Here is a 27,745-nt window from a genome sequence, read left to right as displayed (position 1 = left end):
AAACATAAATTAACCACTTCAGCCCTACAGCCTACTTAACTGGCTATTTGAAAATAGCTGATCTACAAGCTCAAAGCAAGGCATTGTGAGCTTGTAGATCTGCTCATTTTAAACAATTTTTATACATCTGGAAATTTCTGAAATGGGACATTCTGCATAGTACTTTTACTTTCAGTATTTATTTTAATGCGAATACTTTTACTCAAGTACATTTTTAATAGGCTACCAGACTTTTATTTGTAACTGTATTTCTACATTGTGTTTTGGTACCTACTTTTAATTAAGTAGCTACAAAATGTGAGTAGGCTACTTCTTCCACCACTGATGCCCTTCCATAATTAACATGCATCATGCATGATGCATTTATTGGACATTGGAGTTTCATATATCATATTATCAACCTTTATTTCATTCTCGGAAAAGACACTGAGACCCTCTATTCCAGTGGTGCCGAGATTACAAGTTTGGAGAGAAAACACAAGAAAATAACATATTAATATATTAATTAGAATGACTACAAGAAACAGACCGTTTAGGGTTATAGGGTTAGTGTAACCTTTAAAGCCCGAGCTTGTATAGATCGACAGCGATGCATCATATCGCCCACGCCTTGGGGTGATATGACTTTTTTCTAGTTTGGACCTGTTGCGCTCGTCGTGGCCAACGAGCGCAACAGGTCCAAACTAGAGAAAGTGCTCCTCGGAGGCGGAGCACAGGTCTCCGCCAGGTCAGGTAGGTCAGGGGTCTTCAACAGGGGGTCCGTGAGTCCGGGACCCCTAGGGGATCCTCAGAGCTACTATGGGGGTCTGCCAAATCTTTGTGTGATAGGATTTAGTTTTTTTTACATTAACCACTTGAACCCTAGAATTCCTTTTCTGAGGGGAACATTAGCCAAAAATAGCAGATCTACGAGCTCTCAACGCTGTGAGGCGTTGAGAGCTTGTAGATCGGCTATTTTTGGCTAATGTTCCCCTCAGAAAAGGGGAACAAAGAGGGGGCCAAATAGGCTATTGTAGAGGGAAAAAATAGCAGACTAAGTAAAAAAAAAACTTTAATCTGTTATACAATATAGAGGGGGTCCTGCTTCATCTCTCTCTCTCAGCTAGGGGGTCCTTGACCTGAAAACGTTGAAGACCCCTGCTTTAACATATACATCAGCTATTTGAAAATAGCAGACCTACAAGCTCACAAGTCGCGATGCTACGCGTTGTGAGCTTGTAGATTGGCTATTTTCAAATAAAATCTTGCGGGAAATTATAATAAGCAGATCTGGCAACCCTGGTCCCTGACGGACGGACAGGGTACAAAAAATAGTCTCGGCCACGCCTTTCGGCCCGGCGGAGACAACAACCGCACGCAGGCAGGCTGAGGAGGGACCGTTCGCTGTGACGTTTCAGAGCGGGTTGGACAGAGATGATGGGAATGACACAACAACACACTGAACACAGAGACCCTGTGCTGCTGCTGCTGGACTTAGTTTTCTGGAGTTCTGTACTGTTGGTCTGCCTGACAACTTGATGGTGGTAGTCTAGACGCTCAGGACGCGCTTGGCGGAGCTGCGCGCACCATCATGGGTGCCGGGGACTACATCTGTATAACGGTGCAGGGAGGCGCGCCCTGGGGATTCCTCATACACGAGGGAGATGGGGATAGTGTCTACAGACCTTTTCTGATTTCACAGGTATTATTTTTATTTTTTATTTTTTTTACAGTTGATTATTGTTTATCAGCAGAAAAAAAGTATTCAAATGTTTTACTTAAGTAAAAGTATCAATACCGCAATGTAGAAATACTCTGTGAAGTAAAAGTCCGGAATTCAAAATTTAGGCTACTTGAAAAGTACAAAGGTTTTGGTATCAAAATGTACTCAAAGTACCAAAAGTAGAAAGTACTCATTATGCAGAATGTCTGTTTTCAAATGTATAAAAAATCTTTTGAAAATAGCAGATCTACAAGTTCACAAGGCATCGCATGTTGTGAGCTTGTAGATGGGCTATTTTCAAGTAGCCAAAGTGTATACAGGGCTGAAATGGTTAATGTATGTTTTGTTATAATAATCAAAATCGACAAAGTAACTAGTAAGTTGTCAAATAATTGTGGAATAGAAGTAAAAGTACTGATAATTGGAAATACTCGAGTAAAGTAAAAAATCCTCAAATTTGTACTTGAGTGCATGTACTTAGTTACTTTAAACCACTGTTTATCGGATAACATTTCTTTAGATAACATAGTTAGGTTTATATTGTTATCAGTGGGGGCCTTAAAATGATTTGTTCACATCATTATATAGTCTTTTCTCTTTTAAAGCATCACTAAAGATCTGATAGTATAGTAGACATGTCACTGGCAAATTGTAGTTGCTTATTGAACAGGCATCCAATAGCTTATTCTTGGACTGGTAATATTGATAAAGTGTTGCCAATCAACAGTTTTGTTTTTTGTTTTGTTTTCTTCCTCACAACTGTCTCTCATTGGTGAATAATGTCTTTCTAAGTCAGTAGTTCTCAAAAGTAAAATCAGACCGGGGGTCCCTAAGGGGGTTCCAGGGGGTTCCCAGCCAAATGAATTAATATAGCATCAGAATCAGTTTCACCACTTTAACCCTATAAACATCAGCTATTTGAAAATAGGCGATCTACAAGCTCAGAGCTTGTAGATGTGTTATTTTCAAAACACCTTGAAAAGAAATATGAGAAAAGTTGAAATAATTTGGAAACATTTTAGCAACGCAATTCTTGTACGCTGTCCCTGGCCTGGGCACAAAATATTTCCAGAATGGGGTCCGCAGCCAAATACATGTTATTTTGGGGGTCCTTGACATGACAAAGTTTGAGAACCACTGCTTTTAGTAATGTCCTCTGGTACACTTGGCAGTCTTGAATGAAAGCTGCTGGGAGAACATTTATTTGGAACAGCGCGTGTCCCCCCATTCTCCTGCGCGTCGGCTGTGTTTTTGTGCAGAATTCCTAGGGACCCTTATATGGTCACGGCCAGGACCTAGTCAGTGTGTGTGTGAGGCTTTGGGCAGTGCACTCTGTTATCATACACACATGACTCTATACCACACACATGTAGCCGTGTCGATGAGTGAGAGGTAGTCCATATATACTGTAGATCCTGCAGAGATCAGTAACCCAAACAAATAGAAGGTCATGGGAAATTATGTTAACATAAAACCACTAAAACTCACCCTCAACCTTCACAACAAAGTAGCAATCGATCAACACTGTTAAGTAAAAGTAGTAGTACATATTATTTTGAAGTCTGGTTGTTTGAAACATAAGTTATCATTTACATTAAAAATTCATTTCTTTAGAAGGGATTTCTAGCTTAGTCAATAGAAATTTTAAGCCGAAAAACTAAGGATGTTTGTGCAACCAGCCACATCCTTGAACATTGTGTGTTCATGCATGACAGCATTACAGGAATAATCCCTTGGATGGCAGGAGACGTTGCCTATATGCTGATGACAAGTGATCACATACAGCAGTGGTTCTCAACCTGTGGGTCGGGACGCCCAGGGGGTTCCCCACATGATTTTGAGGGGGGTCCCCAGGTGGCAATTTAAGGACGTTTAATACCAAAAAAAAAAGGAAAGAAATGAAATGAAAAAAGACTACTGCATCAAAAGTAATCAACAAACTAAACTATAAAAACTGGTCAAACATTGGCCAAATTGTCAAATAATATAAGAAAGAGGCAAACATTTGGAAAATAGCTGATCTTGCGAGGCGTTGTGAGCTTGTAGATCGGCTATTTTCACAATCTGTGGAATGAGTCAAACTAAATGTTATGCCTCAACTCCTACAATTCCAAGTGCTTGTCAGCGTGGGGGGTCCCCAGTTCAAATACGATCATTTTGGGGGATCACGGCCTGAAAAGGTTGAGAACCACTGACATACAGTACTGAAAAGAGGGCATACAGAAAAGGCAGTTCATGTCCAACAGGTCTTTCACTGTGTATACAGTATTTATTTGCATACATATTTGTATGTTGCCACCATAACTGTTATCGCATTTCTCAGGCCTCTCCATTAAATATAGCAGATTTGCATAGGTTCCTTACCATGCATCTTATGGGACCCAATTTGTTAACGAGTGCTAATTTTAAACCCTACTAATTTGTCTGTCGCCTGCTTGCATTTGTAAACCAACTGAAGAGAACCTAGCTAAACATTTATACATGAGGTTGACAGTGTAGTTTCATGTTTGTGGTCATTTTGTGTGTTATGTTTTTTTGCAGTTGTAAGCAAAGGACACACACGCACGCACGCACGCACACTCCTATGGTATACACGTAGCCTATGCTGTTTTGTTTGTTCAAAAGTAATGTAAGGTCCTGCAGAAGCCATGGTATTGCATACTGTTTGGACACAGTTATGTTGTTGCATTCACTGAGACTGTTCATCTGAAGATCAGTCCTGAAAATTATATAGGTTGGTAGTTATTAACTGAAACTCATACTCTATGGAAAATGTAAATCCAACTATATATAGCATGGCATAAAAATGACATGGGAACATTGTTGCACAGATAATGTTACAGATTAAATTTAAATACTTTGGAAATACAATACCTCATACAAGTCTAATTAAAGTGGAGCTGACGGCTATGTCTTTAAAAAGATACAGCTTACCTTTAAACACAGCAAGGACTGTAAACATCCTCTTATGTCAGATGATCACAAGTTTCCAGGCTGCACTAAATCTCTCATCAACTCGTCATCCACACAGAGAACAAGTAAATGTTTTTTTTTCTTTTGCATTCCACTGACATCAAAGCTCAGCCAGAAGAGTGCTATCAAGACACTTTAATCTTGAACTTCGTACATTTGTCCACTTTGTTTTCCTGTGGTATGAATAGAAGTATTTGTTTTCTCCCCCCCCAACTTTTTTGCACAATGTTGGTGTTTTTGAATATGAATAATTAGTTACACACAACTGCTAAGACAGTGGTTTAAAAAAAGAATGTTGTGCCCATTCACACCAATGGGCAAGCCACAAATCTCAAGGCCAACCTGTATTCATAGTGAAAATAGCAGATCTAGCTCACGTGTGGTATTGTGACAAGCTTGTAAATATGTGAGCTTGTAGATCTGCTATTTTCACTATTTGTGAAGATTTGAGAAAAAATACATCATCTAGTGGTTCCTAACCTTTTCAGGCCGCGACCCCCCCAAAATAATCATATTTGAACTGGGGACCCCCCCACCCTGACAAGCACTTGGAGTTGAGCCATTTAATTTTGTTGTCTCGCATTCCACAGATAAATATTGTGAAAATAGCTGATCTAGATGCTCACAACGCCTCGCAATGTAGATTGGCTTCACAATATATGCCTCTTTCTAAGATAGTATTTGACAATGTTTGAATTTTTTATACATAGTTTGTTGGTTACCTTTGACGCAGTAATGGTCTTAATTGTCATCTTAGAGGTATTAAAAAGGTCTTAAAAGTCCTTAAATTGTCCATTTAGAAATGTGCATCTACCCTGCATACACTTATACTTTATGTTGGTTTGTTTACTGTTAAGTGAGAAAACAATGTTACACATTAAGCAAATCATCTGGGGACCCCAGTAACTAACATTACATCAGAAGCCGTTGTTTAACAACGCTGATTTGCACTGACGCCGGGGATATCCAATGGTGTGTGTTGTTGTTTTTTCGGTGGATGAAATGGTTAGTAGAGGGCTACGCTTGGCTAGGGAATTTTTCTGCAGGTCACACTAGCTCTGGTCTGACATCATCGCGTGGGTGAAATAGGCTCTACCCACTTTCTCTTTCTCCCTCACTCTCTCTGTCGGTCTGTTACTCTCTCGCCGTGGGCATGTGATGTCAAACAACAGAAACGGTGGCCTAACAATGCAGCATGTTTGATGATATTTTGACAAACTGTCATAGACAGTGGTTGGCACATGTTTGAAACTGATACCACCCCTCTGTTGGGTGATTGCAAAATAATTGTTCGCAGTGTTCAACAGTGTTATAAATCATATCCTGTGGGTTTTGTTATGCCACATCCATGTTTGCATTTGTAGCACTCCCTAGAGTTAGATTTGAATGAAACTTTCAGGTATGTTTCAGGTACTTCCTATCCCGCACGTTTTGTGATGACTGGCTCATTGGTTGTTGACTTTTGTGCTGACCTATTCTCTTATGAAATACATTGGTCAATATCTTCGAAATTAAATAAGAAATATCAACAAACTGTGTGCCAATTTAGAAAATCTGGTTTTCTGGTTTCAGATATTGGGTTGAAGTTGAACTCCTTATAATAAACCCGGTGTTAAGAATTTAGAGCTTGGCTCAAGATAACCAACATATCCCCCTCCTGTTTAACCTACACAAGAGTCTTGTAAATGTAATTTAAAGCAAAGCTCTCAAATATTGACCTCTTCACAGAGAAGTACCTACAGCTGACATCTCATACACATGGCTCTGTTTCTGACATCTGAGGGCTTGACCCCTGCGGCATCTCATCTGGAAGGCATCACTCTATGCATGCCTCATCACTTTTCCTCTGAATGAGATGGAAAGAGCAATGACCTAATATATATATAGGACTGTCAGTTGAAGCCTAATTTATACTTTGCTGTACAACGGTACCACTTGCTGGAAAACAACTGTATAAATTAGACTTAATAGTTGTAAAAGCCAACATATCAAGATCACGAGGAATTCCACTTGGCTGCAGTGCTCCCCTCTCTGATCTGATTTTGTCTTTTGAAGCTCCTGAATTTAATGAAAAGAAATTGCTCCAGTTGATTGGAACATGATTGGTCAGTGTACTGACAAGGCATTCGCAAGGTTGTCTCCATATAAGGCAAGCTGTTTTTGTTTTTTTCTACTTCTTATTGAGAGTGCTGGCTTGAGAACAAAGTCTGTGAAGTCATGACTCACTTCATTTTTAAAGGCCCAGAAAATCAATTGCACAAACACTATTTAACCAGATTTAATCCTAATTAGGGTTCCATTTTGCACAAACCCAGGAGACTTGCATGAATATTTAATTTCATAGGTATTCTGAGAAACTTTCCATGGCATGTCCCAATCTTGAAGATTAAGTCTGGGTGGGTGGCAAGGTTGGTGTTAGTTGGATCAAGGCATTTTGTGGTGCTCATTATCTTCTCTTGGTGATGTTTTAAGCTCAGGGTGAACTACATTACAACACAAGTGTAAACTTTGGTACTTGCAAGCTACTGTATACAAGTCTACTGCAGCATATCTTAAAATAAAACAATGTTACAGGGATTAGACTCTGGTTGACTGCCATTTAGGGCTTTGATGGTGACAAAGGAGTTCTTAAAGTGGTTAACCATGCACTGGGGAACTCTAGAAGTGTCTGCTTGAGGGAAGAAACAGGTACTCACTACTAGAGCTAAGAGGACAAACTGCAGGTGTGGTCTGAAATAATCCTCTGGGTCTGTCTGATGATAGTTGTGTGTGATAGATTTGACAGCCTGGAGTGTGGGATGCTGCCTGCACTCCCACCATCGCTCTTTGTGTTATTCGGGTAATCTGGGCGTTCAGCTGTTCACTGAGGTTGCCAAACCAGGCCGAGATGCAGAACACTCTGCAGGAGCAACACTTTAAAGTTGACCCCAAGGACCATTAGCCTATACGAAGGAAGCAGTGGTGGAAAAAGTAATGAGAAATACTCTGTTACAAGTAAAAGTCTGGAATTAAAAATGTACTTTAGTAAAAGTACAAAGGTATTGGTATCAACATGTACTTATGGTACCAAAAGTAGAAAGCAGTCATTATGCAGAATGTCCCATTTCACAAGTTTTCAAATGTATACAAATCTTTTGAAAGGGATCTACAAGCTCACAATGCGTTGTGAGCTTGTAGATTTTGGCTATTTTCAAATGGCCAAAGTTTAAATAGGGCTGAAGTGGTTAATGTATGTTGTAATGTAATCTACAAAGTAACTAGTGACTAAAGTTTTCAAATAATTGTAGTGGAGTAAAAAGTACAATATTTGCCTCTGAGATGTAGTGTAGTAGAAATTGGAAATACTGCAGTAAAAGTACCTCAAACTTGTACTTAAGTACAGTACTTGAGTAAATGTACTTAGTTACTTTCCACACTGACACTGAGGTTGCCAAACCAGGCTGAGATGCAGAATACTCTGCAGGAGCAACACTTTATAGTTGACCCCAAGGACCATCAGTCTACGAAGGAAGTGTAGCCGCTCTTTTGGACCCAAGTGCAGCCATTTCCTACCTGAGAACTCCATGTCAATTTGTTGTCACTGTGCATGTCCAGATATCTGGGTACATGTGGGCATGGATATAGCCTGTGAATGGTCTCCAGCGGATTTGCGGTTGAATACCATCTTCTTTGTCTTCTTGACATATGTGATTTATTCTCTTTTGCTTTGTTATCAGGGTTTTGTGGCAGAAGATTTACTTCTAATAGTGCACCACACAGGCCAGGCTACCAGTAAATGGCATCTTTCTCATTTATTATAACCAGAGGCTTCCTGGAGTGGACAATCTGCTTCATCATTCCAGTACAGCTCTGCAATTCAGTATTTCAGCAAACCCAAACTGGAAAGTGTTTTTCAGTTCATGGTCAATTGAATTTGTATCAAAAATTCAGAGTATTTTTGATCAGTCCAAGAACATGTTCTCACAGCTTTTTTATGTTTTCGTATTATTGAAAAGCTGTCCTCCTTTCTTTGAGTGGATTCGGCTGAAAGCACAAGAGACACACAGTAGTTATCCATCTCTCACATTGTGTGATTTCCTACCTGTGAACCAGCTGGAAAATGTTTGCTTGAGATTTAAAAACATAATTGCTTAAAGCTGTGGAACTGCTTGGGGCTAAATGAGAGCGCCTCACGCAGTATGCGAATTTCCTGTGGTTTTGTGTTGTGTTTAACACTAATAAAAGTCACATATTGAAATAGGTAGCTTTGCATAACAAGAGCAGAAGATATTGTCTCATTGTAGACATTGTCTCATTTTATGTAGTAATACTCTAATAGTGAAAGATTATTGGTGGATATTACACGTATTTAGAAAGACTAACCTGTAAAGTTAATAATTTGTATTTCTACATACAGTAGGACACATCTCTGGTATTTATTTACTCATATTGAAAATGTAGTGCCTTCTGTATATTCTGTACAGGGCTTGTAATGAGCTTGTATTGCATTGTGTGCCTCGCTGCAAACTACATTTTCCATTTGAGACAAAAAGGGGCTGGTTGAGTTTCTCAAAAGTTCCTTTACTTCTACAGCTGCTAGCAGCTATATATATTAAAAACAATACTCTGTTTTTTTGCTTTTTAGAATACTTAAGTAATTAAAAGTAGAAATTACAAAGTATAGTAACAATTTGACATAATCTAAACAAATTCAAAGATTTTCCAAAAATGGCAATAGCAGTGAAAATAGCAGATCTGCAAGCTCAATGAGCATTGTGAGCTTGTAGAACGTCTATTTTCACTATTTTTGACATAGGGCTTAAGTGGTTAAATCATAATAGTAGCCTAACATTTTCCCTTCCTAGAAATACTGTCAAGTCAAAAGTATATAATTTGTCTTTGAAATGTAGTGGAGTGAAAGTATCCAAAAAATACAATACTCAAGTAAAGATACTTGATACTACAGGTGCTCAACAAATTTAAGCCTATTGTTTAGGCCTACTGCAGTACTCTACAGTACTAAATGTACTGTCCACCACTGAACCCCATAAGCAGCGTATGATGACTTGCAGTTGCATGAAACACCAATGCAAGTCTCTCCTGCACATGGCACGACTATAATCTGTGTATCTTTGTGTCCCGAGGATGTGCAAGCCGGTTTGGTTTCCCCTCCTTTTTTGGAGGATGAGCAAGGGGCTGGTGCTCCATCCAGACAAACCGTTCCTCCCAGCACACAGAGGTGTGCGTCCAAATACACAGGCACACAGGTTGCCTTATACGGCCTGTTTGCACAGACTCCTCTCCTAAAAAACCCAGGGATGTAGGCGCAGAACCTTTTATCTGAACATTAGCAGGTCTGAAAAGTCACCCATAAAGTTTTTCTTTTGTATATGGTACACTCCCGTAGTGCCATTTTATTGCACAGCGTGTTGCTAACGTAGTCCACCTCTTACAGCAAAGCCCATAATTAGTCAAAAGGCTTATTCGCTCACTGGGAAGTACTTTTCCCCAGTAATGTAGCACTTGATGTAATGTGTTTATAGAAATACTTTGGTAACACATTGAAAACTGAGTGGAATTTATAACACGTGTACACCGTGTCCAAAAGAGTGTTAAAAATAATTTCTCTCATGATGTCAGTTGAAATGACAGCCAAGCAATATCATTTTCGTTCTTCACTGGCAGTGGTGTAAAGTAAGTACATTTACTAAGTAATGTACTTTTACTCCACTAGGCCTACATCGCAGAGGCAAATAGTATACCTTTACTCCACCACAATTATTTGAAAACTTTAGTTCCTAGTTAATTTGTAAATAATTAATTTGTTGATTATTATTACAAAACATACATTAACCACTTTCAGCCCTATATACATTTCGGCCATTTGAAAATAGCCGATCCACAAGTTCACAATGCGTCGCGTTGTGACGCATTGTGAGTTTGTAGATCTACTATTTTCAAAATATTTTTATACATTTGAAAACTTGAAATGGGAAATTTGGCATAATGAGTACTTTTACTTTTGGTACTTTAAGTACATTTTGATGCCAATACTTTTGTACTTTCAAGTACATTTTAAATTCCGGACTATTACTTGTAACAGAGTATTTTTCTATATTGCAGTATTGATACTTTTACTTAAGTAAAACATGTGAGTATACTTTTTCCACAACTGTTCACTGGTGTCTTCAGTTGCTGTATGCTGCCAGAGTCCTTTTACAATAGATAATAGATATAGAATAGATAAACATTGCCATCTTGTGGAGTAGCTTCTTCACTGCATGTCCTTGGGGATTGTTTGTGAATAGTGATAGAATAGACCGTGGGACATTCTATTTGGACCAGTGACACACATAGTCATTAGTCATAGATAGAATGTAAAGATTTGGACATATTTTGTAGTAGGTGTAGGTGTGTTGTTTTTTCCCCCCAGTGAAATCACACAATCTGCCTTTCTTACATTACAACAGGAATGTTGCAGAATCTTTAGAGCACTTGATCATGCTACCACAAGCCAGTATGCTGTAGTTGTAACACTGACCTAGCCTTAGGATAAAGACTCGTAGATGTATTTTATCCATTTTGAATGTTTTACCCGCGTGCCCCAAATGTTAACTTGGTGTCCGGCGTGTTTATGCAATGTATTAGTCCATATTTTTCAATAAAGAAGTGTTTTATCCCGTCTGTGGCCGATTCTATCCGCAGTTCCCAATGCGTGGTAGCGACGTGGCGCATCTGGTGAAAGCCAGAATTACACTCAATGCAAACAGGAAGTAAAGGAGGGGGGGGGGGGGGGGGGGGGGGGCTCGTTCGGCTACAGACGGGATTAATACACTTCTTTATTGAAAAATATGGACTAATATATTGCACAAACATACCGGATACCGAGTTAACATTTGGAGCACGCGGGTAAGCACCTTGTATTTTGCATTTGTACATGTTTAGAGAAGTACGGGTTTTGGAGCTGACATTTCAGGCCAATCTGGCAGCTAAGACTCTCGTAGAGAAAAAAGTCTAAATGGATAAAATACATCTACGAGAGTCTTTATCTAAGGCTAACACTGACCCACTAGTGAAAAATTAGTTCAGCAAGGCTACTGTATGCGTATACATTGTGGTGTATTAATAATAATCATACCATAATTCCCAATTGTATCCTTTGCTACCTCCCCGTCCCATTAGTATTTACGTGACGGCCTCTTGTCAGAACCATACGGGGGCGAGAAGAACCCATGGGAACGGAACGGGTTCTCTACAGAGACAGCTGTAGATGAATTGAAGGGCCGGGGTGTGTGGGGTTCGAGTGGGAGTGATTGGAAAGATAGATTTACGAGATTTGTGTGGTTTCCACAGCAGGGGGTATTTTGGTTAACAGTAACTCAATAAAATATTGCTAGTCTAGTATCTGGGTAGACCGTTTTTATTTTGGTTTAGATAAATTGACTTTATGGCGTGATCATGCCGCTAGAGGGCGTGATTAGCACGATGGATATCACAGTCTCTCAACTCCAACGTTATGTTGCAAATTAGCATCCGCCACAAAAGTTTATGTTTACTGTTTATGGCATAAACAGTACTGTAACTATGAATCATAGTGTTTATAGCGGATGACAGGCTGAGAACAGCTATCCAGTGAAAGTATCATAGTCTCGATACTCGCATTGGATAGCAGTTTAAATTCTAGCCTATAGGCCTAGGCCACTGATCTCTCCTTATCAGATAACATAACAATTCAACAAATCTTAAGCCTATTTCCATTTTCTCTCTCTTTCTAAATCTCTCAATTTTAAGCATTTACAAGATTAATGAATATATTTAATGTGTATTCTATGTGCAAAACAAACAGAAAACACATTTTCAGGTTGGGATACCAATTTCTAGCCTGGTAAACCCTCCCTCAGATTTCTGGAGGGAGGGTTTACCAGGCTAACCAATTTCATCCAGTCAGGAGACAGAACTCATATTAAGTGATATTGGAAGTATTGTAACAAATAAATGAGCTAACATGTTGGATCTTTTTCGGGTTCTCTCTCTTGATTGGATTAAATTTGTAACCCACTTGAAAATGTATTTTCTGTTTACAAAAGAGGTGGACAAATAGGGAGACCCCTGTTACTGAACAAGCACTCTATAGCAACGGCTACTGTCAGAATATAAAGCTTCAGCATGAAAAATACATTGTGTGAAATGTACAACATGTTTCTTCCTGTTACATCCGGTTATTAATGAACCGTTTTATAGGTCTGTGAAACCAATTACAAGAGAGGGGATGCATCAGCCATTAGTTTAGCTGTGTAAAGACTGCCCTTTACGTCTGTGTTGAGTGAGCCCCAGTGGTATTAAATAACTACTGTAAGTACATTCACTCAAGTAGCCTACTATAGGCTACAAGTGCAAGGTACTTTTACTTTATTGAGTATGTCCATTTTATACAGTCCAATACTTTATACTTCTACTTCACTACATATCAGAGGCAAATATTGTATATTTTTTACTCCACTACTGTTATTGAGTTGCTTTAGTTAAAAAATAGTTATTAACTTATTATCCAGTTATACGTTTTATACGTCTACAAGCAATGCGTTGTGAGCTTGTAGATCTGCTATATTTGAAAGATTTTTAAACTTATGAAATGGGACATTATGCCAAATGAGTACTTTTACTTTTGGTACTTATTTTGAGCCCCATACTTTTGTATTTTTACTCAAGCAAGGCCTTTTACTTGTAACTGAGAATTTATTCTCTATCCCAAATGCGTGTGTGTGTGTGTGTGTGTGTGTGTGTGTGTGTGTGTGTGTGTGTGTGTGTGTGTGTGTGTGTGTGTGTGTGTGTGTGTGTGTGGATATGCGCGCGCATCGTGATGTTGACAACCATCCTAAAATGTGTATCTGGAAGGCATGTGATTAAAAATATGTTTTCTTTATTGATCTGCAAAATCATGATGTTTCGACCCATTTGGCAGTCATCAAGCCCAAAACAACATGATTAAGATTAATAAAGATTGTTTTTCTCACTTATAGGCTTATGTGAAGGCACTAGACTCTGGCTTTTCAACGCAAACCCTGGTGACCTCCGTACTACTTATATTTTGTCTGCCAAGTTGTTGGTGTCGCATTATTATCTCATACAGAGTCACTGTCAGAGCTGAGCTGTGCAAATGCTGAGGGTAATCCCCAAATTTGGGGCACCCCCTGCAGTTCTGATATTCTAATGCTTTTCACGCAGGAATACCATAACATTGCATAACATTCTGTATTATGGGACTTAAGGCACAGTTAAAGGGATAGTTCACCCCCAAAATGACTTTTTTGGGTCATTTTTGGGGTGAACTATCCCTTTAAGGGCTTGATATATTACAGTAAATAGTAGATCTAAAAGTTCACACTGCATTGCGCTGCGACGCGCTGTGAGCTTGTATATCGTCTATTTTCGGTTGCACGACACCGGCACCGGTTACATGAAAACAGCAAACACCTGTTGTGAAAACTGAACTGATGACACTGCGCTGACCTCAGGGGGCAAGAGTTAATGAACAGTAGTGTTGACGGAGGCTGACTATGTGCTGTGGCTGTTAAGCTCCTAGGAGTGCATCAAAACATGAGCATTGTGTGTGATAAATACCACTATCATGCAGTATGGAAATCACCATCTCAAAAGCAACCTCAACTTGTGTGGTCAGAAGGAAGGGAACCCCTATCGAAAAAGGAATGCAGTTTTATTTATTGAAAGTATGAGCTGTCGACACTTCAATTCACAGTATTGACAGGTTTAGAACTGTAGGAAAAGGAATGACAGAAACTTTATCTGTGAGCCTTGTACTTAATCTCAGAGCTAATGCCTCTGGCTTAGCATGGCCATGGCTCTAACAGCATGGGGTCTTGCCAGCAACCACAGGTTGATAGCTACTTGGCTAGTAATATTATATCTTGGAAAAGAAGCTACAAATCAAGCTGCTATTGACAGTGTCGGGTCACTCACGACTGACCTAGTTAGGATGTTTGGTCGGGGCACCATTAAGGTGTACTCACCCCTAAATTCTATTCTATTCAGTGGCGCCGGCGCCTGTTTAATTAAAAGACACTGTGATTCCTATGATTCAGTCCAGTCGATAAAAAAAAAAGATTCAGTCCAGTCCCCCGCAGTCCATTTGGTTACAGCGGACTTTTGGGATGAAGAAAAAACAAAAAATACAGGTCCATTTGGTTCCATTTGTACACACTCAGAGCTACATTAACATTGATTTTACAATATAAATTGGGGTCCAGAGATATAAATGCCATTAAATGGGGGTCTGTAGCCCTAATGCATGTCAAACTGGGGGTCCTTGAAATTAAAATGGTTGAGAATCACTGCTAGAGCCGTAAAAAATCTTCTCTTATGGGGGTCCCTGGCATATCTTTTGAAGTGGGCTAATAAGTGTCAATTTGGGGGTCCTTGACATGAAAAAGTTTGAGAACCACTGATCTAAACTTCATGGAGTACATTTTTTGTACTGAATTAACAGAATTAACCGAAATAAAGTAATAAAAAAAAAAAGAAGTAACAAACCCGGGGGAAAAAAGACCATTTTCGCGTGCATTTGTCCCCTTCAGTGTCCCCCTATGTCATTTTCCATGCCAGCGCCCCTGATTCTATTCTATTTTTGTCTGGTACCTTGTTATTCCCACCTCATCTGCGGTATTTCTCAATATAATGTTGTGTTCCACAGGTAGAGGAGGGTGGCCATGCCTTTGTGGCGGGGGTGCAGGATGGCGATGAGTTGGTGTCACTCAACGGCGAGCCCTGCATCAGCATCACTCTCTCAGAAGCCTTCGCCCTCATCGACGCCTCCACCGACTGCCTGCAGCTACTTGTCAAAAGGTAGCGTCATGCATCAGTCATTAGTAAAGATCAACCAGTGGTGGAAAAAGTACTCAAATGTTTTACTTTGGGGCACGCGGGTAAAGTATCAATACTGCAAGTTAAAGTCCGGAATTAAAAATGTACTTAAGTAAAAGTACAAAAGTATTGATATCAAAATGTACTAGCTAGCTAATATGTGTCAATTTGGGGGTCCTTGACGTGAAAAAGGTTGAAAACCACTGTGTTAGTGTAGTCACATTGACCTTTGAGTGTCTTGGTCAGTGTAAAACACACATTCTGATTTATGTCTCGCATCTGATCGACAAGCAGCTGTTCCACTCCTCAGGTGGTAGGAGGGCTGTTTGTCAGGGTCTCTAACAGAGTGGCAGCATGTCCTCAAATGTTATTTGTTGCTAGCCTATAGTAAAAGCTATATATATACTGTAGGGCAGTAGAGCATGTGGCTATTTTGGTGTGATTGCTGTGAGTATGCCAGGTGGATTTAGTTCCTGTCATATCTACTCTGTAGGACACACTTTTCAGTTATTCATGAATTTATTGTGAATAATATCAAGCACTGATGCCAGGACCCGTTGAAAACGGTTACAATTAAAAGGCACACATGTAATAATACATAAATAAATAAATCTATCCCCTGCCCTGTAGCCATATTGATCTTATTGATTTGCACCAGTGGTGTGTTCTAGGTTTTTTCGGAGGGCATACGATAATCAATCATTCCCTGCACGACATGCGTGTGGACAATGGAGGAAATGGTTAGCAGTGGTGGTAAAAGCACTCACTAGTTTTATTTAAGTAAAAGTATCAATATACTGTCTGCAATGTAGAAATACTCTGTTACAAGTAAAAGTCAGAAATCCAAAATGTACTTGAGTAAACGTACAAAAGTATTGGTATCAAAATGTACTTAAAGTACCAAAAGCAAAAGTACTCATTGTGAAGAATGTATACAAAATCTTTTGAAAATAGCTGATCTACAAGCTCACATTGCGACGAATGGTGAGCTTGTAGACAGGTAGACAGGTAGAACACACCATTGATTTTCAACTACCTGGAATTTATCCATTTAAATCATCTAACTATTATTGTAGGAGTAGTGATAAACCCAGGGAGCAGTTGGAATTCAGTGTCTTGCTCAAGGACACATCACTGACCCAGGGGGGAGTTGGGGATCGAACCAGGAACCGTCCGTCTAACAAAGCTCTGCTCTACCTCCTGAGCCACTGCCATCATGGCTGACAGGGAGGGCAGCATCTCTCCTGACTAGTCTTACAGAACTTGCTCAGCTTATGGCTATCAATATGTTTAAAGACGCTGGCGCCCCTTTCCCTTTGGAGGAATGGGCTTGTCACTGCAGGTCTAATTGACAAAATTGAACAATTGAGTTCATAGATAAAGCATTCTGTCTCTCTGTCCCCCTCTATCCCTTGGTAACCTTGGGAGGGGAAATGAGGCGGCACCTCATTGAAATGTGATTGCTTTCCACTTCACTGCTTCATAGTCCAGTCTTTTAATAAGAGGGACCAAGATTGAATTTGTTTGACTACATTGACCACTTGAGGCCTGGAAATGAGATGGAACCACTGACTACACTGTCCAGTGGCCTCATCCCTCATTGATACATTATACCATACTGCCCTTTAAATACAAATCTAATTATCAAAAAAAGTAAAACAAAATGTGATGACATTTTTGTGAGAAATGAAATACGCTCACAAAATGTATTAGTGATGGATGGCACAAAATGGAATTTAGCACTGTTTGATGACTGCTTGTAATTGTAACTATATTGCAATGAACAGTAGTACTATTTGTCCATGTGTATCTCCTGTGTTTAAGGTTTGAATAGCTTAAATCATCTAGTTTGTTCAATAAATAAATAGGTTACCCTGCTCATTCATTCATTCATTCTTCCTTTCTTTCCTCTCGTCTCATAGATGCTCCATCACCCCGGGAGACTTTGAATCAGAGGAGACGTACTGTGAACAGAGAGCTTCCTCTAGCGAGGCTTTGCAGACCACCACCCTTCACATTCTGTCCCCTAAGGGCAGATCCCAAGCCCCCAGGGATTTGTACATAGCCGAGTCCCGGGACGACGAATATTATGGGGAGACGGAGGACGGTGACACCGAGCTCTCCGGGGGACCCCGGCTAGCTCGGGTCCAGGTGCAAGTCCCTGGGGATTCCCAGGGCCGCCTGGACGAAGCTGACCGCGCACAGCGGAGCTTCTCCCCTGGGGCTGTGGTGGAGCTCCAGGTGTCGCTCCCTGAGCCAGCCCCGGAGGACACAGGCTTCGCGTCCCTCGGGAGCGCTCATGGGGTCGAGGGGACCCCCTCAGACAGAGAGAGGCTCACGGAGACCCTCCACACAGCCACCCGCTCGCTCTACATTCCGCGGCCAGACAGAGAACCCCTCAGCCAGCACGGGGTGGTGCTCGGCTCCCCGTCAGAGGGGCGGGTGGCGGTCACTCTGCAGCATCCAGCGGGGTTGTCAGCACAGGCTGGGAGGAGCATTGTGATTGTGGGAGAAGGGGCGGGTGGCCCCTGGAGCAGTGGACGTGCTGACACCCAAGGGGAAGGAGAGGAAGAAAGAGGAGGGCACAGCGAGGGATCTCCTGCCTCCTTCACAGTCACTTTTGAAGTTCCCGCAGAGGAGCAGCTGTCCTCAGGGTCTGAGGGGGATCAAGGCAAGCCCAGCAAACACCGGGCAAAGCACTCTAGTAAGTATCTACCGACCTCCATTTGAACTAAACTGCAGCTTTTTGTGTGCGTGTGTGTGTGTGTGTGTGTGTGTGTGTGTGTGTGTGTGTGTGTGTGTGTGTGTGTGTGTGTGTGTGTGTGTGTGTGTGTGTGTGTGTGTGTGTGTGTGTGTGTGCTCACGCTTGCTTGCTTGAGTGTGTGTGTGTGTGTGTGCATGCGTGCGACTGTGTGTATCTGTATGTGTGCGTGCTGATGCATGCGCGCAATAAAGGCCTATTCTCGCAGGAGGTTACTGTGACCTAATAGTGTTGTGTTAGAGTCCACAACGTATGTGGATTGATTCCGAAGCCTGCTGTGCAGCGTGTGCACTCAAATGGATTCTCTGAATAGTATAAAATATCTGTTACTGGAAGTGAGTGTGTGTTAAGTTTCATTGCTTTGGATACAGGCAGATAGATCCTATTCTATCAGTAGTAGGTAAGCTCAAAACAAGCTTGAGGCAGTTGACATAGGCCAGATAACAAGTACACGATAGGATACAAGAGGAGGTGTAACAAAGCATTATTGACCACTAAACGCTACACCATTTTCATACGATCCAACACTGTCCAGTCTCTAGAGAGCTCAAGGCCCTCCACAATGGCAGAGGCGTTCCTCTGAGCCATGTGGGGGACATAAATAAAACGCCAGCACGCTGATGATGCCCGCAGAAGTGGCCCTTTGATAGACACCAGCATGTGTTTCCCCCGGTCCGTTACCTGATCCTTTAAAACTGTCTGTCTTAGCTGAGCTAAAAAAGTGAGCCCCCTGCTCACTCCTGCTGTCTCTTCCACCATTCAGGTCAGTGGTAAAGGAATCTACGGGAATATAAAAATGTATGGGGAGTTTGTTATTTTACAGCCTGTATTGTTGGGGGTGGAGGTCAGGGGGGCTCAAGACAGTGTGTGACTTTCTGTGTGGTGTGATGTCTGTCACTGGATAGGCATTAGGTGTTAGGAAACGCGACACAGTCAAGAGGACCATAAAGATTTTAAAGTGGGCAACTTGTCGACTTACAGATAAGGAGTGGGAAAGATGCTCTGGGTGCTGGTGAGCGTGTTGCCTGCAGGCTATTTTTAATCTTCCGTGTTTTACTGCTGGCTACAATATGCTGAACAGACCACCGCAAGTGTGTTAATAATGTAGCGTGTCTTGTCTGTTTACAAATGAGGATTGTTAGAAGTGGGTCGCAGAATAAGGTGACCTTTTCTATGTTTCTTTGTTTGATTGTATGAGCAAAAAGATGATTCAATCTGGGATGTGGCCAAGCAGTCTTAAGAACAATTACGTTGTGGGCATGGAAAGCGAAATGGCTGGAATATAATCCTGATGAATGAATGACAGAAAGATGAATGAATCAGTGAATTTATTTACAACTTACTACTACGTTTGTTGCATTAGTGTCTCCTTTGATTCCTCGCAATATGTGTTTGAGTTTAATTGTTTCAGGTTTGGTTGTCCGAAAGCAGCTTTGTCTACTGAATTGATAAAATATGAATAATATAAATACAAATATAGGTTTCTTACAGCAGCATTGTCACTTTTAAGTGATGTATTCCTTTCTTGTCTTACTGATAATTACAATTGGCTGATATTTTAAGCAAAATCCTCTACATTCACAAATTGGGTTCTAAAATATAGAATACATTTATAATATTTATTTGAATGAATGTTATTATGGAGGCTGACTTAAGCAAACTGACAAAAGCAAAGACTTAAAAAAAAAGAAAGAGATATTAATAGTGGCAAATTTCTGTTATACGAGCTGTTAGTAAGAATCTATGTAATTTTTTCTGGCACATACTCCAAAGAGATTGAATGATTCCTAGTGGTCTCAACTTGTCTCTCGTCTATTAATACCCCTGCCTTCACGTGTACTTTTAAATGAAGTAGGCCACTTGAGGCAATTATTTGACCCCCAAACAGTTTGTCTCTCACTTTTTCGTGTCTCTACAGCTCTGAACACAGTTGGTCTCTCTCTCTTTCGTGTCTCTACAGGGCTCAGGCGCAGCGAGAGTCTGTCCGAGAAGCAGGTGAAGGAGGCCAAGTCCAAATGTAAACGCATTGCACTCCTTCTCACGGCTGCTCCTCCCAACCCCAACAACAAGGGGGTGTTGATGTTCAAGAAACATCGGCAGAGAGCCAAGAAATACACACTTGTGAGCTACGGCACAGGAGAGAGCGAGCCCGAATCGGACCCAGACGAGGACGAAGACGACGATCAAGACACCCACGCCGTTGAATTCACCCTTGTTGCCGCCAGTGACTCGGAACTTGACGAGCATTTCTTCTCTAATGTTTCGGGTGGTAAAGGAGTGCTGACCTTGAACTGGGACAAGGGACTCCTCGAAATCGAGCGCCAGCTTAACGACCCGGCAGAGATGGAGTGTTTGCCTGACACCAAGGGCAAGGGTGCCCTAATGTTCGCCCAGCGGCGCCTGCGGATGGACGAAATTGCTGCTGAGCACGAGGAACTACGGCGACAGGGGATTCCTGTTGAAGGGGTGCAGGAGTTTGAGAAGAAAGCCGCTTATCAGCAGGTGGAGGAGAAAGCCGCTTATCAGCAGGTGGAGGAGCGCTCGTACATGCAGGCCACCACAGAGGGCCGGGCCTATATGGACGTGAATGTCCACCAGCAAAGCCAGCAAACCCAACAAACCCAGCAGCAGTACCAGCAGTACCAAGAGCAGCAGTACTATGAGCAGCAGCAGCATCAGCAGCAACAACTACAACAACAACAGCAGCAGCAGCAGCATCAGCAGCAACAACAACTACAACAACAACAATACCAGCAGCAGGAACAATACCAGCAGCAGCAGCAACAATACCAGCAATATCAGCAGCAAGAGTACGAACAGCAGCAACAGCAGTATGAGCAGCAGCAGCATTATCAGCAACAGGAAATATATCAGCAGCAACAGCAAGAGTATCAACAGCAGCAGCAGCAGCACCATCAGCACATTCAGCAATACTCTGCACATGTGAATGGCATAGTCCACCAGGAAACCAACGAAATGCAGAGCTCAATCAGCAACCGCACCGCTAAGCCCTTCTCAGTTCAAAACACGGCACCCACCCCCTATTCTCCCACAATGAGTGGGACCAATCAAGACCAAGGCGAGCAGATAGCTTCTCGCGATGAGCGCATTTCTACACCTGCAATAAAGAGTGGTGTTTTGCAAGACACAAGGAAGAGATACATGGGCAAGCCCATGTTCACATTCAAACCAGACAAACCCAAAATTCCCCCGAATCCTGAGCTGCTGAACCTTCTCAACAGGAGTGACAAGAAAATGGGCTTTGAGTCAGGACCTGAAGAAGACTATCTTAGCTTGGGAGCCGAGGCGTGCAATTTTCTTCAACCTTCAAGAGTTAAAAACAAAATTCCCCCACCAGTGGCTTCAAAGCCTATTTTCGACCCGAACGCTCCACCTTGGTCCCCGCAAATTGAAGGTGCCAACCAGGAAATGCTTCAGCAGGCTGAAAATACTGTGCCCGCACCTGCTGTAGCCCCTGAAGCGGAAAGTACCCAAGCCCCAGAACTGGAGCAAATGCCTACGCCTGTCGCCGAGCCTTCACCCCCTACTGCCCCCCAGGATGCTCCTACCAGCGCCCCATCTGAGGAACAGCCCACATGGAGTGCACCGGAGCCTCAGCAGCCACAACAGGTTCAGCAAGGGCCAGCATGGGAGGAGAACGGCCACAGCCATTCTCCTCCACAGCCCGAGCCTGCTCCTGTGACCACATGGGCTCCAGCACAAACGCAGGCTCCACAGCAGCCAGCTACTCCCTGGGTTCCTGCTCAAGTGCAGTCGCAAGAACCACCTCCAAATCCCTCCCCACAACAGCTTCCTTGGGTGACCCCTCAACCGACTCAACCCCAAGCTCAGCCTCAACCTTGGGCTACTACACCTGCTCAACCTCAAGCCCAGCCACCATGGTCCCAACCTCAAGAGCAAGAGCAACCCCAATCCCATGTTCAGCCGCATTGGCAACAGCCTCAAGAGAATCCGCAGGCCCAGCAACAAATCCAAGCACCTTGGGCCCAGCCTCAGGCACAACAGCAGTCACAGCCACAAATGCAGCCACCTTGGGCTCAGCCACACGAGCAGGCACAGCCTCAGCAAGTTCAGCCAGCTTGGGCTCAGCCCCAAGAACCAGTGCAACAACACCCCCAGGCCCCTTGGACTCCTCAGTCTCAAACAGATGCTCAGCCTCAACCACCATGGATTCAACAGCCCCATCAAAAACCCCAAACACAACCGCCATGGGTTCAACAGCCTCAACCAGAATCCCAGCCACAACCACCATGGGCTCAGCAACCTCAGCCTGCACAAACTGCTTGGCCTCAGCCTCAAGCTCAGCCTCAACAACCATGGGCCCCAGCACCTCATCCTCAGCAGCAGCCCTCAATGGATGCATGGCCTCCATCACAGTCCCAAGCCCAACCACAGCCTCCTTGGGTAACACAAACTCAACCCCAGGCTCAAGCCCCTATGAATCCATGGACTCCAGTGTCTGCCCCGGCTCAGCCCCAACCAACATGGGGCCAACAGCAGGCTCAAGAACATCCTCAACCACCCATGAATTCCTGGAACCAGGAGCAGAATCAAGTGCAGCCTCAGCAATCTTGGGCTCAGCCTGCTCCAACTCAATCTCCGCCACAACCAGGCTGGCAACAGGCCCCTACACAGCAACAGACTCAACCGCAACCACCGATTAATGCATGGTCCCCAGCCCAAATGCAGTCTCAAACGCCTGTGAATGCCTGGGCTCCACCATCACAGCAAGCACCCGTCAACACATCAGTGCCAATCGCGAACCCCAGAGTGACTCAAGACTCGCCCAAACCATGGGGTCCTTCACAGAATGCCCCACAAAACCACATCCCACCACCTCCCCCACAACGGATGAGCTCTTACACCATCGGTCAAAGATCTCCTTCGCCTAGTCAAAGATCTTCTTCACCCATCAACCCAATGGCCAGCGTCTTAAAAACCTCTACATCCGGGGGGTCATCATTTGAGATGCCAGCCGTCAGAGGGAAAGGAGCCGACCTGTTTGCCAAGAGGCAGTCTCGCATGGAGAAGTTTGTTGTGGACTCTCAGACTGTGCAAGCAAATAAGGCAAGCCAATCTGCATCGCCAGCCGCGCCCGTACCGAACGAGTTCAAACCCTCCCCAAATGTACGAGCTCCCCCTCCTAATAGTTACAATCCTATGCAGTCACCCTCCTATCCAATTGCAGCGATGAAGCAGCTCCCCCCAGATAGCCCCTCAGTCAAAAATAAGAAAAAAGAGAAAGCCAAGCCCGCGCCCAAACCTCTCAATGTTATAGATGTCATGAGGTTTAAACATTATCAGCTCGATTCCTCACTCTTCATCTATGGCCCTGCAGCAGAGGCTTTAGAAGCGGCAAAACCAAAGCCTGCACCTGAAGCCCCTGCACCTCCTGCCCCCCCTGTCCCTAACCCCCCTGTCCAAAACCAACCAATCAGTTATGAGCAAATGGCTCCTGTCCAGCCGGCTGGACCAATGAATGCCCCATATCCCCAGCAGGGCTATGGAATGCCCCCTCAGCCACTCGTACATGACGGCCACTACCAGCAAGTCCCAGCAAATGCTTATCCTCCTGCTGTTAACAATCCCTATCAGCAAGCTCCTGGTGGTCCATACCAGCAAGCTCCTGGTGGTCCATACCAGCAAGCTCCTAGTGGTCCATACCAGCAAGCTCCTGGCGGTCCATACCAGCAGGCCTATAACCCACAGTATCAACAAGCTCCTCCGCCCGCTTATCAACCCCAATCTCCTCAATCAGCAAACCCCCATTATCAACAGGTTCCCCAGTCCCCATACCAACCAACTAATAGTCCTCCTTACATGGCAGCCCCCACTGCACCCTATCAGCCCCAACCTCCTCCCAGTAATTACGTTGTGCCCAGTTTCCCCCTGGCTGCAAGGCCTGATTCTGCTTCTGGAAGCAACCCTCCTGTCGCTTGTTTCCCCCTGGCTGCAAGGCCCGATTCTGCTTCTGGCAACCCCGCCGCTGCTCCCAAGCCCAAGTTTACTGCTAAAAAGAGTTCAGCACAAGTGTGGAAGCCCTCGGCGGTTGAGAAAGAGTGATTTGTTTTAGGTGTTATCACTAATCAACAGGCCCAAGGCTTGAAAACACTGGTAGATACACTTGCAACACAGTTGAGCTGCAAATGTTGTGCATTTAAGTTGGCATTCTTAGTGTCTTCACCAGTTTTTTCTGTTTCTCATATTCATAGGAGTAACTTAGGGTGGGGAGGGGGGGGGACAAAAACATCCTCAGTCAGAGTAAATGCTCATGACACATCAATCAAAGATTAAAATAACATAGGATGTAAGTATATTATAATACCAGACACAGCTGAGTCAAAAATCAACTATATATTTTTTATAAAGCATGTACATTTTAACACATTGATATTAAATTATGGACACAGAGATGTACTTAGTGAATGAGTCTTATGACTGATGGCAATATCTGAATGTAGGGGAGCAGAGCTGAAAGAAATGAGAGAGGAAAAAAAGTAGATTTTGTACAAAGATAACAGGAAGTTGATATTGTAAGAGATTTAAAGGGAAGGAATGCTAATTAAATAGTGAAATGAAATGCTAATTGATAGTGTTTCATTATGTATGATAAGCAATATCTTACTATGTGCAATATTTTACACATAAGAGAAGAGAAACAGGCTGGCCATGGTAGGAGGCTAGGGCTGGGGCGGAGTGGACTCGAGCCTAATTTATGCTCCGTCACACGACGGTGTCGCGCGCTGAAAATAGCTGACCTCCAAGCTCACAACGCGTCACAACTGCAACGAAGCATGATTCGGGCTTTAAGCAGTGATGTCATAAGCCATGGGACTTATTTAAGGGTCTAGTGTAGTTGACATGCTGTGTTTTATTTTGATAACCACAACTACAATAATATTCAATGGACTTAAATTCTCAAACCTCTTCAAATATTGACATAACAAAATGTTACATTCTGCTAAAGCCCCTACTTGAGTGGTTTGGTTTTATTTTCAACCTTTCACCAGCTGTTGCGTCATGTTAGGTGCTATATTTATACCATCTCATGGCATATGCGTGTGAGGAAGCGCTGAGGATAGCATAGCCGGTTCGAATTTCAGTTTCACCTAATGCTATAGTCACCACTTCTCTGGCTTTTAGTGAGTTATAATGTGAGTTTGTATGTACAAGAAATACAAACAACTATTACTCACCCTGCAGGTTTCTCTATTGCCTCTTTTCAAAGCCTGTTCCTCTATTCTTGTATTTATATGGATATCTATCAAATCTATGCTGGCAAGACTTGCTTTAAGTGAGTTAGGTGAACAGGCTCTGTATGTTCTTCATGTTCTGTATGCTTTTGTTAAGGGTTTCTTTCTTCCTTCATGTTCTGTTTTTCATTTTCTTTTTGTGTTTCTCATAGTGCACTTTCTGTATGATTCTCCACACTGCCATTAAAATGTGTCTTTTATCCTCATTTGGCTGTCCTTGCTTGGTCACATTGTAAGCATGCACACTGGGTTCTCTTTATTTCCATTCCTTCTTTCTTTGCAGTTTGCACAATTCCATCACTTCTTCACTTTTCCTATACTGTACATGTTGTTACATTTGACTGGAAGATTATTTTGTGTTTATTCGGGGGAAGAAAACAAAAAACTATTGCACGTTGGGCTCCATTAATAGACAATACTTTACTTTATTATACTGTGGCTACTTAATAATAATAATTACACTGTATGAAGTCTATCCAAATGTTTGTAAAACAAGGTGGCTTGCTAACCTAATATTTTTGTTTCCCCAAGAATAGACTAACAATCATAAAACATATAGCCGAATGAATTAGTATTTATAGACTGGTCAATTATTCTGTAAATAAACAACCTCATTAGATAGGTCTGGGGGATTAAATCAATTACTCTGGATTTACCAAGGGTAAATCCCCACATAACCCAATGCATCAGTTTACAGTTTCAGAATGGACAGTTGTTTGTTAAGTGGGTGTTTTAATATCAATTGGTGCCCTCAGTAGCAAATTCCTCAAGCTATATCTGGGGGAATATGATACCCTCTCAAATGACTTCCCTTGAACACTGTTGCCTACGGTTGCTAATGGTTTGGCTACACCTGCTTCTATGACAGATTTATGCACCAAAACTCATGTTGAACCCAAAACTTAAACGATTATATTTCTTGCATTACAAATAATTTTTTGTACATATATTTTACAGTAATTAAATGGTTAATTATAGGCTTAATTACTTAATTATAGACCCAAGAAATGACTGCACGCTCACAAAAGCATTAGTGGTATAAAAAATAATCCTTCCTATTCAGATGAATGTGACAAAACATAATATCATGGACATTTTGTCAAAAGCTGTACTTATTGCATTAATTTCCATCACAGGCAAACATCATACACGCACATTACATTACATAATCCTGCAGTGTCATGACATATAATGCCACTGCTTAAACAAACATACATAAATTGTCAGACATTATAATCCCTATTTATATCAGATGTCCCTCCCTCTTCATCATCATCATCATCGCTGTTGGGCAGAAACCTTGGATCTCCATATTTCACCTAAAGCTCACAACGTGTCGTGCTGCAATGCGTTGTGAGCTTGTATATCCTCTATTTTTGAATTGTTTTGCCTGTAAGTGTACTTAGTGTACAAGTCCTGTGTTATAAAAACAACAAAACATACAATTTAAAGAATTGTATTCACAATTAAAAGTGGCACGTCTAAAACATTTGAAGATTCAATCAAAAGTATCCTTGATTTTAGCTTGTTTTTAGTTTTGTAACCACACAATACTGTAGTTTTTTTCCTCCTTCTTCTTTGTTTTGGAAAGACAATAATAACCTTGGTGTAGGATAGTACTCATACCCCTATGCCCTCTCCTACAATCCCAAACGGGGTCTATTTTAAGAAGCCTCAAGGACTGAAGCTTAAATCTCAATAATCTGACCCATAACACTGATGCAGCGTATGTAGAACAAGTCAAACATCTGTCTCTAAACAAAGACCTCTGACCAGCGTGCCATCTGTTCTGTCCACGGAGGCCCGGCCATGTGCCTGACCTGAGATGCCACAGACAGCACTTTTCAATTCCATTTCCTATCCACATGATCACACCTTCATCCCAAACTTTATCTGGTACAAGAAAATGAGGTCATTGTTTACATGTGCCTCCAAATGTTACTAATCATTTAGAAATACAGGCAAAAATGTTTGGTTCAAAAAAACAACATAGGCTATAGGCTTTATGCACAGCAGCCATATTGGAAAGAAGTTGGGCCTCTTCTTACTTCCTTCACAGGTGTTACCAATGATACTAATGAAGGCTCTGTTCCATTCCTTGCCAGGGTGCTGATATTGTGCATGTTGGCTCACTGGAGAAACACTCCATTTTGGTTCCAAAATGGCCCCTTGTGGTGG

The 27,745-nt window shown here is 42.3% G+C and overlaps 1 protein-coding gene across 1 annotated transcript; it reads left to right on the top strand.

Moving 5' to 3' along the window:
• Positions 1 to 1,532: 1,532 nt before the first annotated feature.
• On the top strand, positions 1,533 to 25,773 carry synpo2a (synaptopodin 2a). Its single transcript, XM_084043673.1, has 4 exons — positions 1,533 to 1,681; positions 15,363 to 15,514; positions 17,455 to 18,236; positions 20,254 to 25,773. Exons 1-4 carry the CDS (start codon positions 1,571 to 1,573, stop codon positions 24,375 to 24,377), a joined length of 5,169 nt encoding a protein of 1,722 aa, XP_083899799.1. The 5' UTR covers positions 1,533 to 1,570; the 3' UTR covers positions 24,378 to 25,773.
• Positions 25,774 to 27,745: the final 1,972 nt, after the last annotated feature.

The sequence above is a fragment of the Gymnoscopelus microlampas genome (assembly GCF_963454915.1).
Source record: "Gymnoscopelus microlampas genome assembly, chromosome: 19".
Lineage (NCBI taxonomy): Eukaryota > Metazoa > Chordata > Actinopteri > Myctophiformes > Myctophidae > Gymnoscopelus > Gymnoscopelus microlampas.
Note: the sequence above shows the minus strand (reverse complement) of the source record. Positions and strands in the feature narration are given on the sequence as shown.